Raw genomic sequence first — 16,287 nt, forward strand, 5'->3', positions numbered from 1 at the left:
AAGTTATAGCGTTTACAAAATAGGGGGTAGTTTTATGGCATTTTTATTAATATTTTTTTTACTAGTAATGGCGGCGATCAGCGATTTTTTTTCGGTACTGCGACATTATGGCGGACACTTCGGACACTTTTGACCCATTTTGGGACCATTGGCATTTTTTTAGCGATCAGTGCTATAAAAATGCATTGGATTACTATAAAAATGCCACTGGCAGGGAAGGGGTTAACACTAGGGGGCGGGGAAGGGGTTAAGTATGTTTCCTGGGTGTTTTCTAACTGTAGAGGGGGTGGCCTCACTAGGGGAAATGACTGATCGCTGTTCATACATTGTATGAACAGAAAATCAGCATTTCTCTCCCTGACAGGACCGAGAGCTGTGTGTTTACCCCCTAGTGGCCGCTTAGAGAGCCGACGTTATGCTACGGGCTCTCGCGCAGGGGAGCCGACCTGCCGCCGTAGAACTGCGGCGGCTGGTCGGCAAGTAGTTAAAGGGGTTGTAAAGGCACAATTTTTTTCCTAAATAGCTTCCTTTACCTTAGTGCAGTCCTCCTTCACTTTCCTCATCCTTCCATTTTGCTTTTAAATGTCCTTATTTCTTCTGAGAAATCCTCACTTCCAGTTCTTCTGTCTGTAACTCCACACAGTAATGCAAGGCTTTCTCCCTGGTGTGGAGTGTCGTGCTTGCCCCCTCCCTTGGACTACAGGAGAGTCAGGATGCTCTCTACGTTGCAGATAGAGAAAGGAGCTGTGTGTTAGTGGGCATCCTGACTCTCCTGTAGTCCAAGGGAGGCGGCGAGCACGACACTCCACACCAGTGAGAAAGCCTTGCATTACTGTGTGGAGTTACAGACAGAAGAACAGGAAGTGAGGATTTCTCAGAAGAAATAAGGACATTTAAAAGCAAAATGGAAGGATGAGGTAAGTGAAGGAGGACTACACTAAGGTAAAGGGAGCTATTTAGGAAAAAATAAATTACCTTTACAACCCCTTTAAGAGCAGAGTTGAAGGTAAGTATATCAGTAGGCAACTACCACTGGAGGGGGTGGGGCAAACTATAAGTGAATTTGTCCTTTAAAACTTTTCAATGCATATGAATTGTAGAAGTATTTTTTCTTTTTGGCATGAGCGTGTAAACGAAAACCTATTTAAGTAAATACTCGATATCAAAAGATAAAGAAACACAAAGGACTTCTCTTTTCTTTGCACCTAATGGAAGTACGAAACCCGCAATAAACAGTGCAAACACTCAGCTTCTCTAATCTGGTTATCAACTTCATTCTCTGACTATAAAAGACGAAGGACAACGCCGGGTTTGCTAGTTCTACAAAATTTCTATATATAAAAGTTGCGCTATTGTACAAGAACCACTTCCTCTGCGGGATACTGAGAGCAATGCTAGACTAGATCCTGCTAACGTGATGAATGTATTTTTGAAGGGAAGGTTACTGGGTCCTTGTAGCACTGAGGACTGCCAGAAGCAGTGGCGGCTGGTGCTCAACATTTTTGGGGGGGCGCAAACAAAAAAAAATTGCAGCCTCACTGTACCCATCAAATGCAGCCACTGTGCCATCAATTGTGACCACTGTGCCATTTCATCAAACGCAGCCACTGTGCCATGCCATCAAACGCAGCCACTGTGCCATCAATTGTCACCACTGTGCCATGCCATCAAACGCAGCCACTGTGCCATCAATTGTCACCACTGTGCCATGCCATCAAACGCAGCCACTGTGCCATCAATTGTCACCACTGTGCCATGCCATCAAACGCAGCCACTGTGCCATCAATTGTGACCACTGTGCTATGCCATCAAACGCAGCCACTGTGCCATGCCATCAAACGCAGCCACTGTGCCATCAATTGTCACCACTGTGCCATGCCATCAAACACAGCCACTGTGCCATCAATTGTGACCACTGTGCCATGCCATCAAACGCAGCCACTGTGCCATCAATTATCACCACTGTGCCATGCCATCAAATGCAGTCACTATGCCATCAATTGGCACCACTGTGCCATGCCATCAAACGCAGTCACTGTGCCATGCCATAAAACGCAGCCACTGTGCCATCAATTGTCACCACTGTGCCATGCCATCAAACGCAGCCACTGTGCCAACAATTATCACCACTGTGCCATGCCATCAAATGCAGTCACTATGCCATCAATTTGCACCACTGTGCCATGCCATCAAATGCAGTCACTGTGCCATGCCATCAAATGCAGTCACTGTGCCATGCCATCAAACACAGCCACTGTGCCATCAATTGTCACCACTGTGCCAATTGTCACCACTGTGCCCTTTATTTGTCACCACTGTGCCCAATGTTGCCACTGTGCATGTCACTGTGCCCTTTATTAGTTGCCACTGTGCCCATTGTCACCACTGTGCCCTTTGTCACCACTATGCCCATTGTTGCCACTGTGCATGTCACTGTGCTCTTTAATTGATGCCACTGTGCCCTTTGTCACCACTGTACCCATTGATGCCATGCCACTGTGCCCTTTGTCGCCTCTGTGCCCATTGTCGCCCCTGTGCCCTGTAAAACTTACCTTTCTGCTTCCACGTCCCTCGGTGTCCTCTCCCGCCCTCGATGACGCTTCAACAGCCAATCAGGTTACCGATAACCAGAATCGGTGAACCTGATTGGCTGAGACGGCCGTCAGTCTTATCCAAGGAACGCACCCCCCGTACGTTCCGGGGATAAGACATCCGGGAGCCAAGGGCTGTACTCGGAAAGCCTATCAGAGCCGCTGGCTCTGATAGGCACTTCCGCACAGCCAACCAGCTGCCGTTATTCAGGTAGCCGGCGCTCAACATCCGGCCACCTGAATAGACCAGCGGCAGCTGGCAACAATAACATACATTCATGCAATGCATGAATGTATGTTATTTGCGAGAGCCAGAGGGGGCGGCGCTGCGGTCAATATTAGTAAAAATTACATTCTTAAATTCTTAAAGGGCCCATTTTTTTTTTTATGACTACAGGAGGGGGGGGGGGGGTGTCGGTGCCCAGGCGCCTCCTATGGATGGCCGCCGCTGCCCAGAAGGAACATCATTTCAAATATGTTGGCAACTTGGCATGATATAAATATTAAAAAAGATGAGGTATTTGTTGTATATTTGCACTGTTTAGAAAGAGCATGGTATAATGGCATCCATTGTGCTTCGGCCTATTTTTGCAGCTTTTGCTATTACAGATTGAGAGTGCAACATGATGCATTGAGCTATTCTGGCTCTTTAAGGCTACGTGTACATTTGTTGTGATGCATTAAAGCTGGTCATATCCCAAGTTAAGGTGTGTTGCATTAAGACAGTCAATTGAAATGAATAGGCTGCCAGCACATCCATTGAAATGAATGTGCTGCCAGTGCACCCACTGAAATGAATGGGCTGCCAACACACCAATTGAATGAATGGTCTGATAATGCACCCATTGAAAAAAGTGGGCTGCCAGTGCATCCATTTAAATGAATGGGCTGCCAATGCACCCATTGAATGAAAGGTCTGACAATGCACCCATTGAAAAAAATGGGCTGCCAACGCATCCACTAAAATGAATGGGCTGACAATGCACTTTTTGAAATTAATGTGCTTCCAGTGCACCCACTGAAATGAATGGGTTGCCAACATACCTAATGAAATTAATGTGCTTCCAGTGCACCCACTGAAATGAATGGGCTGCCAACACACCAACTGAATGAATGGTCTGGAAATGCACCCATGCACAAGGCTGCCCTGTGCCTTGTTGACATCTCACCAAAAAAAGGTACTCTCCCCTTGGCAGGAGACTCTAATGAGACCTTGAACCCTACCCTATCCCTCAGAAAGAATAGCCGCATCGCCTGATGCAAAACAATTTTCTCACTCCTTGAAATCTCATGATTTGGTGGACCTTTGGAGGGAATTTCATCCATTGGATAAAGATTACACTTATTACTCCCACCCTCATCATTCTCAGTCACGAATTGACCACATGTTTATGCGACAAACATCTTCCCCCGGGTATGCTCCACATCTATTCTAGCTGTCCATTGGTCGGACCATAACCCTGTTCTAGTTGTTAGCCGCTCTTCATTATGTAAGCCTCAATTTTCTTCTTGGGTTATGAATTATTCACTTTTGTCACATAAAGACATTCAGGCAGACCTGTTGTAAACTTCCTCGGAATATTTTAGCCTTAATGCTGCATCAGTGGGGGCGTGGCCTGGACGGGCATGTGAGCGGTCGCACTGCACGGAGCTCCCGCTAGTAATCCTTCATCGATCCTGTTCCCGGCAACCAGCGATACCGGCGACCGGCTTGAACGCATTGTTACACTGCACTGGCCGTAGCAGAGGGTGACTAGGTGGTCAGCGCGTGGGGCCGACAAACAGCCTGAGACTTGCGGTAAGGCATCCAAGGCGCACCAACAACAGGGGAAAGAGCCCCCTAAGGACATGTTATACTATACCCAAAAGCTACAAGGCCCCACTAGTTCCCCTGCCCCGCCGCCGCTGACATGGGCGCAGAGAGTCCAGGGGCAAAATGGCGACTCAGCCATGGATGACACGCTGCCGCTGGAGAACTCCTTGGGCACTTTGCATGATATATTTTCGGAGATGCAGGAGGATGCCCCACAGCCCACGCTTAGTGAAATTCTCCGTGCTGTGCAGAAGTGCACGACAACTGTTACTGCCTCGGTGGACAGCCTGAAAGTGCAGTTTGGGGAGCTTACTGAGACGGTGTCCCTCATGCGCCATGACCTCCAGAAGATCAGGGAGAGGACCACGGCTGTGGAGGGCCGCATCAGTGAGGTGGAGGATTTGCTGCCACCCCTCACCAGGGACACCAGATCTGTGTTACAGCAATCTGCCCAGGCCAATGTAAAGACAGATGACATCGAGAACCGCCTGAGGAGGAACAATGCCCGCATAGTGGGTCTCCCGGAGAAGGTTGAGGGCAGGGATCCCACAGCCTTCATAGAGACATGGCTCCAGGACATTTTTGGCAAGGAGGCATTCACCGTGCTGTTTGCGGTGGAGAGGGCACATCGCACGCCTCCCAGACCCCTTCCACCCGGCAGTCCACCCAGATCCATGCTGGCCAGGCTCTTAAACTACCGGGACAGGGAAATAATCCTGCGACTGGCCAGGGAAAGGGGAGCGGTCCATTATAATGGAGCCAAAATATTGTTCTACCCTGACTTCTCGGCTGAGGTGCAGCGCAAGAGAGCCAAGTTTGCTGAGATTAAGAAACGCCTGCAGAGGATCCAAGTAACATATGCTGTGCTGTATCCGCCGCGGAGGCAGCTGAGTGGCTTGATCACAACGAGCAGGACCTGAGGAGGCGCCGTGAGGCGGACATGGGAGATTGAGGCCCTGCGTTAGCTCCCGCACGGCCGACGTGATCGCCCCAGTTCAGATACGTTTATCTCCTGCAAGCCGGGATTTTATTTGTTCATATTTTGTTAGCATTTGATGAGAGCTTCGGAAGTTGAAGTATACCCCCTCTGTAATCTGTGCTACAGCGGGGGGTTTGCATCTACCAGATGTCTGGTGACTATGATGGGCCCTAGTCGGGGGATTTTGTTTTTTGGTGCCCTGTTGGCACAAACTACCTGCTGAGTCCACTCGTTGGAATTCTATGGCGGCGAATTGCCTCCACCCCGGATGGGACTACGATGTGGACACCTAAAGTTAGTTCTGGACTGTTTGCAGTTTTTTCTACATTGCTCACGAAGATACACTACTTGATGCACTTCTGTCTTCTGGACCCCCGTCGGCCATGTCGGTGGCCACGCCTGCTTGAGGTGACCCCAAGGCCTTGGGCCCTTGTCAGTGATTACTGTTTGATTCAGCCATGGCCACCACCCCGATAGTGACTTGGAATGTGCAAGGTGTGATCCGCTGAAACGCACCACGATAAGCTCTGGTTTGAAAAAGTTCCTCCCTGCCATTGTGGGGTTTCAAGAAACTCACCTCACGGGAGACACGGTCGGGTGCCTGGGATTTTCCTGGGTGGGCAAGGCGTACCATTCCACTCATACCTCATACTCACGGGGGGTGAGTGTGCTGGTGCATAAATCCTTGGCCTACCAGGAAATCGACGCAGCAGTGGACACTCTCGGAAGATATGTATTTCTATATTGCAAGGTGTTTACAGTGACTATGGTAATAGCTTTTGTATATATACCCCCCCTTTCTCGAGGGAGGTTTTGCAGATGCTCCTGTCCTACCTAGTTGATAAACCCGATGTGCCTATTATGGTCATGGGGGACTTCAATGCCTGCATGGATCCTAGGGTGGACAGGCACTGCCCAGGTGCCTCAGGGGGGCAGGGGGACAGTACTGAGCAGATTACTGGGGGAGGTGGGCTGGATAGATGTTTGGAGGGCTAGGTACCCAACAACTAAGCAATTCTCATGTTTTTCTAAGACACACGGGTCCCTGTGCCGTATAGATCTGTGTGTGGGGTCCTCTCAGGTTCTCCATATGGTCCCCAGGGTGGAATATTTCCCCAGGGGTGTCTCTGACCACTCTCCGTTGGTAGCTCACCTGGTTACCCGCCTGGTGTCCTCCCTGCCTAGAGCCCTGTGGAAATTAAATGCCTTTTGGCTGAAGCTGTTTACTTCCCATGATCGTGTTGAACGTCAGATAGATCAGTATTTTCTAGAAAATTGGGGTGGGGCGGATCGGGCACTGGGTTGGGATGCCTTCAAGGCCTGTCTGAGGGGAACATTTATTAAGGAGATTGCGTCCATTAAACACAACTCGTCTGCTCTCTTGGAGCGGGTGGAGGGTCAGGTGAGGCAATTGGAACTTACATTTATTCTAGAACCCACAGAGTCCGCGAGGGAGGCATGGATGTCGGGCCAGGACTCCCTGGACCGGCTGAGATCCTCTGCCGCAGAACGAAAATGTTTATTCACCAAGCAAGCCTACTATAAGGAGGGGGAGAAGACTGGCCGCCTTTTGGCCAGAATTGCCAGGTCGCAGCAGTCGTCCCCCGCCATAGGAGCGATCTGTGGCACTCAGGGGCGACTGGTGAACGATCCAGAGTTGATTATAACAGAGTTAGCTGCTTTTTATTCCGAGTTGTACAAATCGCGGGTTGACTTTATGGATGAGGAACTGCAACGCTATGTTGGTGCTGTGGCTCTTCCGTCTTTGAGCGACAGGGCAATATAAGTACCTTAAATAATATTATTTATTATTAATAATAATAATAATATTTAAAAAAACAAACCCACATGCTTTCCTCTTGGTCATGCTTCCAGTGCACCCACTGAAATGAATGGGCTGCCAAAACACCCATTGAAATTAATGGGTTGCCAACATACCCACTGAAATGAGTGGGCTGCCAACACACCCATTGAAATGATTACACTACCAACACACCCATTGAAATGAATGGGCTGCCAACACACAATGCATGGTCTGACAATGCACCCATTAAAAAAAGTGGGCTGCCAACGCATCCACTACAATGAATGGACTTCCAACACACCCAATGAAATGAATGGACTTCCAACACACCCATTGAAATTAATGGACTGCCAACACACCCAATGAAATTAATGGACTGCCAACACTCCCATTTAATGGTCTGACAATGCACTCATTGAAAAAAGTGGGCTGCCGGTGCATCCATTGAAATGAATGGGCTTCCAACACACCCACTAAAATGAATATACTTCCAGATGCACTCATTGAAATGAAAGGGCTGCCAACACACTCACTGAATGAATGGTCTGATAACACACCCATTGAAAGAAAGTGGGCTACCAATGCACCCACTGAAATGAATGGGCTGCCAACACACACTTTGAAATGAATGGGGGGAGGTGAGAAGTTTATCTTATTTTTTTCTTCTTCTTCTGTTCTAAAGTCTTTTCTTCTTTTCTTCGTTCTCTTTCTATGGCTTATAAAGCATAGAAGTAGGTAGGGGGGGGGGGATAACCGGGGGAGGGCCCAGGTTATTGGCATCTTAACAAGGATATATTAATATAACAGACTAGTTAAAGGGGTTGTAAAGGAAAAAAAAATGTCTTTCATAATAGGCATCCTTTACCTGCAGACATTCATCTTTTCACTTCCTCATTGTTCGTTTTTGCTCAGAAGTTGCTCTATTTCTTCTCTGTTCTGTTCACTACCTGCTTGTCTGAGTGTTACTCACCACCGTGATGGGAGGCTTTACCGAGGTGGTCAGTGACGTGCTCGCCCCCTCCTGGGAACTACATCTGTGTGGCAGGACGCTCTCTACGCTCTCTTCAAAGAGGTGTGAATTACTAGGCGTGCCGCAATTCATACTGGGAAATGTAGTTTGAACGAGCGATGCAAACCAGGAAGTGAATGAGAGAACAGAAACTAGAACGCCGGAGGTGATATAGATGAAGGAATTTAATAGGTATTTACTCGTTTTTTAACAGAATCATTACACTATTCTGTCTGTCTACCTTGCAGACATTAATTTTAGGCAAAAAAAAAAAATCCTTTACAACTCCTTTAAAAGGTGGGCAGTAAAGAGGAGAGGTCAGTCCTCTTTTGGTTTTCTTATTATGTGTTAGAAATGATTAAAAGTCACTGGCCCAGATTCAGGTAGATCGGTGCAATATTTGCGTGGGCAAAGAGCAAAGATTTTTCTCTGCGCCCACGCAAATATTTCGATTTGCCCGCGATTCACGGAGCAGTAGCTCCGTAAATTGCGCGGGCGCTATGCTAATTAGCCCTGCGTAAGGGCGCCTAATGTAAATGATCCCGCCGGGGGCGGGAATCATTTAAATTAGGCGCGCTCCCGCGCCGAGCGAACAGCGCATGCTCCGTCGGGAAACTTTCCCGACGTGCATTGCGGCAAATGACGTCGCAAGGACGTCATTTGCTTCTAAGTGAACGTGAATGGCGTCCAGCGCCATTCACGAATCACTTACGTAACTGACGTGAAATTTAAATTTCACGAGCGGGAAGCGCAGCTATACTTTAGCATTGGTTGCCCCTGCTATTAGCAGGAGCAACCTTGCGCTAAAGTTGCCGTACGAAAACTCCGTACCTTGCGTGCGCAGGGCCCGCGCAACTTTTGTGAATCGGTGGTAGTATGCAATTTGCATACTATACGCCGATCACAATGGCCGCGCCCCCTAGCGGCCAACGCAAGAATGCAGCCTGAGATATGAAGGCATAAGGAGGCTTATGTCTGTCATATCCTAGGCTGCAGTCGGTGTAACGAGGTTCCTGAATCAGGAGCACTCGTTCCACCGGAGCAAGTAAGCACTTGCGCCGCGCAACCTATGGTTGCGCGGGCGCAAGTGCTTCTTGAATCTGGGCCAATGTAAAGAAAGGGTATCTTGTTGTAGAGATTTATACTGTTCAATGGCGATGTTTAAATGTCCTTGTATAAGAATAACAAAAAAAATGTAAAATAAAGAATTTATAAAAAAAGAAATGAATGGGCTGCCAACACTCCCATTGAAATGAATGGTCTGACAAAGCACCACCTATGCAGGGCATAAAAATAAATACAGAGCACATGATCAAAACCAGAGTTGTCACATTTTGCCTAGAAAGCCCCTGGTAGTTTTTCCCAGTGCATATTTTGTTTTGTTCACATACACATACTGTATATAGCAATCTAGAATATTCTTTCACTTTCAGAATATGTACAGTTCTGCAAAATGACCTTCACTGAAAGATAAGACCTTATTTGCACCCATACAGTTACAAAAACAGTACAAAGATCAAGAATATTCCCAACGTAGTTCCTGTTTTATATTATATTGTTATCTTGGTGATTTTTCATTACATAGGTCTGTATGAGATGCATTGCTACCATGTATCAAAAACATTTACAAAGCTCTATTTTTAGAGTTCTTGCAATAATCCTCAGTTAAATGCCCATACATTTAAATATGCCCTCTAGGAATACAGTGGCATATTCTTATAGATCTGAGGCGGCGGAACGTATGTCCTTTACGTTACGCCGCCGCAAGTTTAAGTGGCAAGTGCCTGATTCCCAAACCACTTACCTGTAAACTTGCGGCGGAGGCGCGTAAAGTCCACCCGCGCAAGCCCTCCTAATTCAAATGATCCTGGTAGGGGGCGTGGATCATTTAAATTAGGCGCGCTCCCGCTCCGATCGTAATGCGCATGCTCCGTCGGGTAAATTACCCGACGTGCATTGCGCTAAATGACGTCTCACGGACGTAATTTGTTTTGACTGTAAAGTAAATGGCGTCCAGCACCATTCACGGACGACTTACGCAAACGACGTTAAAATTTAAAATTTCGATGCGGGATCGACGGCCATACTTAACATTGAGTACGCCACCTAGGGGGCATCTTTATCTTTGCGCCGCGTATCGCTTACGGAAACAACGTTAAAACACTACGGCGGGCAAGCGTAGGTTAGAGAATCGGCGTGACTAGTCATTTGCATATTCTACGCTGACCGCCACCTAGCGGTCAGCGTAAATATTGCAGCCTAAGATACAACGGCGCAGGCCGTCGTATCTTAGGCATGTTTAAGTGTATCTCATTTTGAGAATACACTTAAACATAGGATCGGACTTACGTCGGCGTATCTGCTGATACGCCTGCATAAATTATTTGAGAATATGGTCCACAATGTTTTAAGATTATATATACAGGTGCATCTCATAAAATTAGAATATCGTCTTAAAGTTCATTTCAATTATTCAATTCAAAAAGTGAAATTCATATTGGGGCCAGATTCTCAAAAGAGTTACGACGGAGTATCTCAGGAAACACCGTTGTATCTCTGTTTTTGGCCCCCGGTATCTATGCGAGTGATTCCTAGAATCATTTTCGCATAGATACGGCCAAGATCCGACAGGTGTAAGTCACTTACACTGTCGGATCTTACATGTAATTCGACGCTGGCCGCTAGGTGGCGTTTACGTTCAGTTCTCATTTGACTATGCAAATGAGCCTGATACGCCGATTCCCGAAATAATTTGCGTTGCGTAGTCGTCGTTTCCGTAAGCGTAAGGTTACCCCTGCTATATGAGGGGTAACCTTACGCCAGTCCGCCGTATGCCATGTTAAGTATGGCGTCGGGTCAGCGTCGTCTTTTTCCGTCGTTTTACTAAGTCGTCCGCGAATACGACTTTACGTCAATGACGCTCACGTCGGCGTCATTGACGTTTTCCGTCGTGAGCTGGAGCATGCGCACTGGGCTCTTTTTCCGCCCAGCGCATGCGCAGTTCGATCGGCGCGAGGGCGCACTTAATTTGAATACAAGCCGCCCCCTTTGAATTACGCGGCCATACGCCGGGCCATTTACACTACGCCGCCGCAAATTACGGAGCAAGTGCTTGGAGAATACGGCACTTGCTCCAGTAAGTTGCGGTGGCGTGGTGTAAATGGCTTACACTACGCCAACGCCGATTCTTTGAGAATCTGGCCCATAGTTTATATAGATGCGTTACACACAGAGTGATATATTTCAAGCATCTTTCTTTTAATTTTGATGATCATGGCTTACAGCTCGTGAAAACCCAAAATTCTGTATCTCAGAAAATTTGAATATTACATAAATACCAATAAAAAAAAAAAAGAATTTTTAATTCAGAGATGTTGGCTTAATGAAAAGTATGTCCATGTACAGTATAGTATGCACTCAATACTTGGTCGGGGCTCCTTTTGCATGAATTACTGTAATAATGCAGCGTGGCATGGAGGTGACCAGCCTATGGCCCTGCTGAGGTGTTATGGAAGCCCAGGTTGCTTTGATATTGGCCTTCAGCTCCTCTGCATATTTGGGTCTGGTGTCTCTCATCTTCCTCTTGATAATACTCCACAAATTCTCTATGGAATTTAGGTCAGGCGAGTTTGCTGGCCAATCAAGCACATGATCATTAAACCAGGTATTGGTACTTTTGGCAGTGTGGGAGGCAGTGCCGGCCCAAGACATTGTGCTGCCTGGGACCAAGAATAAAATTCTGCCCCCCCCCCAAATAAATCACGCCCACCAAAAGGCCCCCACATTCATTATTTTATATCATGATAGCTAAAGGGGACACGTCATGGCTCTATACATGTATAAAGGAGTATAAAGAGGACCTGTCATGGCTCTATACAACCCCTTTAACAAACCTGTTAACCACTTAAGCCCCGGACCATTTTGTTGCTAAATGCCCAGGCCAGGTTTTGCGATTCGGCACTGCGTCGCTTTAACTGACAATTGCGCGGTCGTGCGACGTGGCTCCCAAACAAAATTGGCGTCCTTTTTTCCCCACAAATAGAGCTTTCTTTTGGTGGTATTTAATCACCTCTGCGGTTTTTATTTTTTGCGCTATAAACAAAAATAGAGCGACAGTTTTGAAAAAAATTCAATATTTTTTACTTTTTGCTATAATAAATATCCCCCAAAAATATGTAAAAGAACATTTTTTTTCCTCAGTTTAGGCCGATACGTATTCTTCTACATATTTTTGGTAAAAAAAAAAAAAAAATAAGCGTTTATCGGTTGGTTTGTGCAAAATTTATAGCATTTACAAAATAGGGGAGAGATTTATTGCATTTTTATTATTTTTTTTTTACTACTAATGGCGTCGATCAGCGATTTTTTTCGTGACTGCGACATTATGGCGGACACTTCGGACAATTTTGACACATTTTTGGGACCATTGTCATTTTCACAGCAAAAAATGCATTTAAATTGCATTGTTTATTGTGAAAATTACAGTTGCAGTTTGGGAGTTAACCACAGGGGGCGCTGTAGGAGTTAGGGTTCTCTAGTGTGTGTTTACAACTGTAGGGGGGTGTGGCTGTAGGTCTGACGTCATCGATCGAGTCTCCCTATAAAAGGGATCACTCGATCGATGCAGCCGCCACAGTGAAGCACGGGGAAGCCGTGTTTACATACGGCTCTACCCGTTCTTCAGCTCCGGGGAGCGATTGCGAGGGGGCGGCTAGAAACGAATAGCCGCGCCGTCGTCCCGGATCGCTCCCCACGGGTATCTGACCGCCGCATGTACCAGGGGGGGTCCCGATCGGACCCCCGACGAGCGGAAAGGCAAGGACGTACAGGTACGCCCATCTGCCTGTACGTGCCATTCTGTGGACGTATATGTACATGCGGCGGTTGGCAAGTGGTTAACAAACCTGTGAAGCACTCCTGCCAGTGTTAAGTTGTTTGTCTCATCCATGTAAAGTGACACATTCTGCTGGTCGAGCTTGAGCTTTTTAAAAACAACAGACTTACTGACTGAAATGAAAATAGATGAAAATAGAAGAAAGAAAGCCTAAAAAAGATCACGAATATAGCCATCAGATCTAACGAATGTCGAGCTGCAATATAATGGATGTTTGCTTTAGGAGGTTATCTTTTCAGGTTTGATGCGTAACATGTTATTTGTGTTGCAAATTCCATTTGGATAGAAAGGAATGCAGCCAATGCAGAGGCATACAAGGACAGCTCCCCTGTATGGGCTCTTTGTACAGAGTTTTTACATGAAGATATTTTGGTGAAAGGTGAACTATGTGACAAAAAATGTAAAGAATTGCCCAAAAAAATTGTACTTTTGCAAAAAAAAAAAAAAAAACATAAATTAGGAGTGTGTTCCTTCACCTTGTCGTATATAACACACAGTCAAAAGACATGGAAACTTTCAAAAATATTCACCTTGCCTGCAGTAAGTAATTACTTGCCTGCAGTAGGTGAGTGAGCTCACCATCCATCCTGAAGTCTCCACCCTTCTCGCTCCTGCCTCTGAGTGATTACATTAAAGTGGATGTAAAGCCACTCTCCTCCTTTCTAATCTACTGCCATAGTGCTGATCTATAAGGATATAGATGCCTCCTGCATGTATCCTTACCTGTCAAATGTCTCCCCTCTGTCTGTTATAAGAACTGAAAAGCTGCAGATTCTGTGGGTGGGTCTGTTGTCTGGAGCTCGTGGGTGGAGTTGTGATGTCAGTAGACTCCCCGCCCTCCTCTACACTCCCCTTACACTAAATTCTGCTATGATCACTAACATCCAGTCAAAATCCAGAAAAGTAACCACATGACTTCAGAAAAGGAGTGGGGGTGGGAATTGAAAAATAATCCCTGTCTCCAGGATGGTGCATGAGATATGTAAATAACCTGTCACTCACAGCAAGGGGGCGGAACGGACTAAGAATTTTCTCTATAAGTTCGTTTTATTTCACTGAACAATAAAAGGGGCTTTCTCAGAGTTGCATTAACTCTGTGTGGCAAGACTGGGCACAGATGATAGGAAATCTTATACATCCACTTTAACCACTTAAGACCCGGACCTTTAGGCAGCTAAAGGACCTGGGCAGTTTTAGAGCGACAATTTTGAAAAAAAATTAAATATTTTTTACTTTTTGCTATAATAAATATCCCTCAAAAAATCTATAAAAAATATATTTTTTTTCCTCAGTTTAGGCCGATACGTATTCTTCTACCTATTTTTGGAAGAAAAAAAATCGCAATAAGCGTTTATCGGTTGCAGCAACCAAGTGGGAAACCCTTCGGCAACCAAGTGGGAAACCCTTCGGCAACCAAGTGGGAAACCCTTCGGCAACCAAGTGGGAAACCCTCCGGCAACCGAGTGGGAAACCCTCCAGCAACCGAGTGGGAAACCCTTCGGCAACCAAGTGGGAAACCCTTCGGCAACCAAGTGGGTAGCCCTTCGGCAACCAAGTGGGAAACCCTTCGGCAACCAAGTGGGAAACCTTTCGGCAACCAAGTGGGAAACCCTTTGGCAACCAAGTGGGAACTATTAGCAACCAGCTGCAAGTAACCAGATAGAGGCCTATGAAGTCAACACTTAGCAAGCCCTATGGGGACAGCGCTACATATATATATATATATATATATATATATATATATATATATATATATATATATTTATATACACTGTGTATGTATCCCTTCATTACCAGGCTATGTTTCATCTCACAGAGCTGTGATATGTTTGCTGGTATTAATTATTATTATTTTATTTTTTGCAGTTTGTGTCCAGTTGGGGACATTCCCCTTCACTTCTTATCCTGGAGATGCAAAAGAAAGCAAGAGAAAATCCCTATAAACTAAAGGGGATTCCCACCTTAGGACTCTGTCATTGGGACGGGTGTCTCCATTGGAAGACCTCACTTCCCCTGTACTGGTAACAACTCAAAAAACTTTGGATTTGTCATCACTGTGTGTTTTTTATTGGCAATAAAGCAATAACAACATAAAAGGGCATCTAATCTATCCCTACTCCATCCAAAATAATTACAGTTACACATGAATGTTACTCGTTATCCCCCAAGTACTTACGTTGTTTGAAGATATCTAGGGCCCTTTTCAGAGTGCTGAAGGTGGGAAACAGAAGAGGCTACATTAGTATATTAAGATATAGTAACCTAACAAAAGAATCTTCTTATGAAAGAAACATGTTGTCTGCCATTCCTGACATCCTGCTGCAAATACTATTTACCTCCTGGTGGTCATCCTGACTCTCTGGCTTCAATACTCTCTGGCCTTAACAACCGATGAGCTGTCAGCGGGCTTTCCCACTGAGAGCTGTAATGTAAACAAAATAATGCTGGCAATAGAAAATTCAGAAAAAAACGTGGGGTCCCCCCCCCAAATCCATACCAGGCCCTTTGGGTCTGGTATGGATTTTAAGGGGAGCCGCATACCAATTTATTTATTTTTTTAAATGGCGTGTTGTCCCCTCCAAGATCCATACAGGACCCTTATCGGAGAATATTGATGGGGACAAGGGCCTCTTCTTCACAACCCTGTGCTGTGGTTGTGGGGGTCTGTGGGCGGGGTTCTTGTCAGAATCAGGAAGCCCATTTTAACAAGGGGGAGGGGGGAAGATTCCTCCAATCAGCATTCAATCAAATGACCTCTCAAGAAAAGTTGGTTCTGGAAGACGTCCCTTGTATCCTTAGTGATCATAATGGATCTGAATGGAGTAGCTTTATAGTGCCCAACACGTTTCACTGATTGTGGGTCCTGCTCTGATAAATTCTTGTATGGTGAAGTATCTCCCCTCAGGGCCACAAGCGCAGCATACTTTATTAGTACTGGCCAGGGGTGGATGGGAGGGGGGCAAATTACCCCTGTTCCTCCAGCCCAGTGCCCTAGGTCTTCTAGGTTAGTCTAGATGTCAGATATCCCACTGTGAGTACACAACGAACCACCAGGGAGATTCCTCCATCCAATTTGTCCACTTTGTTTGTGTGGATGGAGGAATCTGTTCATTTATTTTTTTTTTCATTTTTATAGCTTACTGGCTGAACGAAAAAAAAAAAAAAAATTCAGGTCATCTATGGCAAGCTTAATTCAC

At 46.1% G+C, this 16,287-nt stretch overlaps 1 protein-coding gene across 2 annotated transcripts in view; it reads right to left on the reverse strand.

Moving 5' to 3' along the window:
* The window catches only part of PSTPIP2 (proline-serine-threonine phosphatase interacting protein 2), a 172,721-nt gene that overhangs the window by 69,057 nt on the left and 87,377 nt on the right, over positions 1-16,287 (reverse strand). For both annotated transcript variants that reach the window (XM_040336265.1, XM_040336257.1), the window contains exon 4: positions 15,267-15,301. In XM_040336265.1, the coding sequence (XP_040192199.1) occupies positions 15,267-15,301 (35 nt within the window). The remainder of the gene's footprint in view (positions 1-15,266; positions 15,302-16,287) is intronic.

Source organism: Rana temporaria, chromosome 1 (genome assembly GCF_905171775.1).
Source record: "Rana temporaria chromosome 1, aRanTem1.1, whole genome shotgun sequence".
Lineage (NCBI taxonomy): Eukaryota > Metazoa > Chordata > Amphibia > Anura > Ranidae > Rana > Rana temporaria.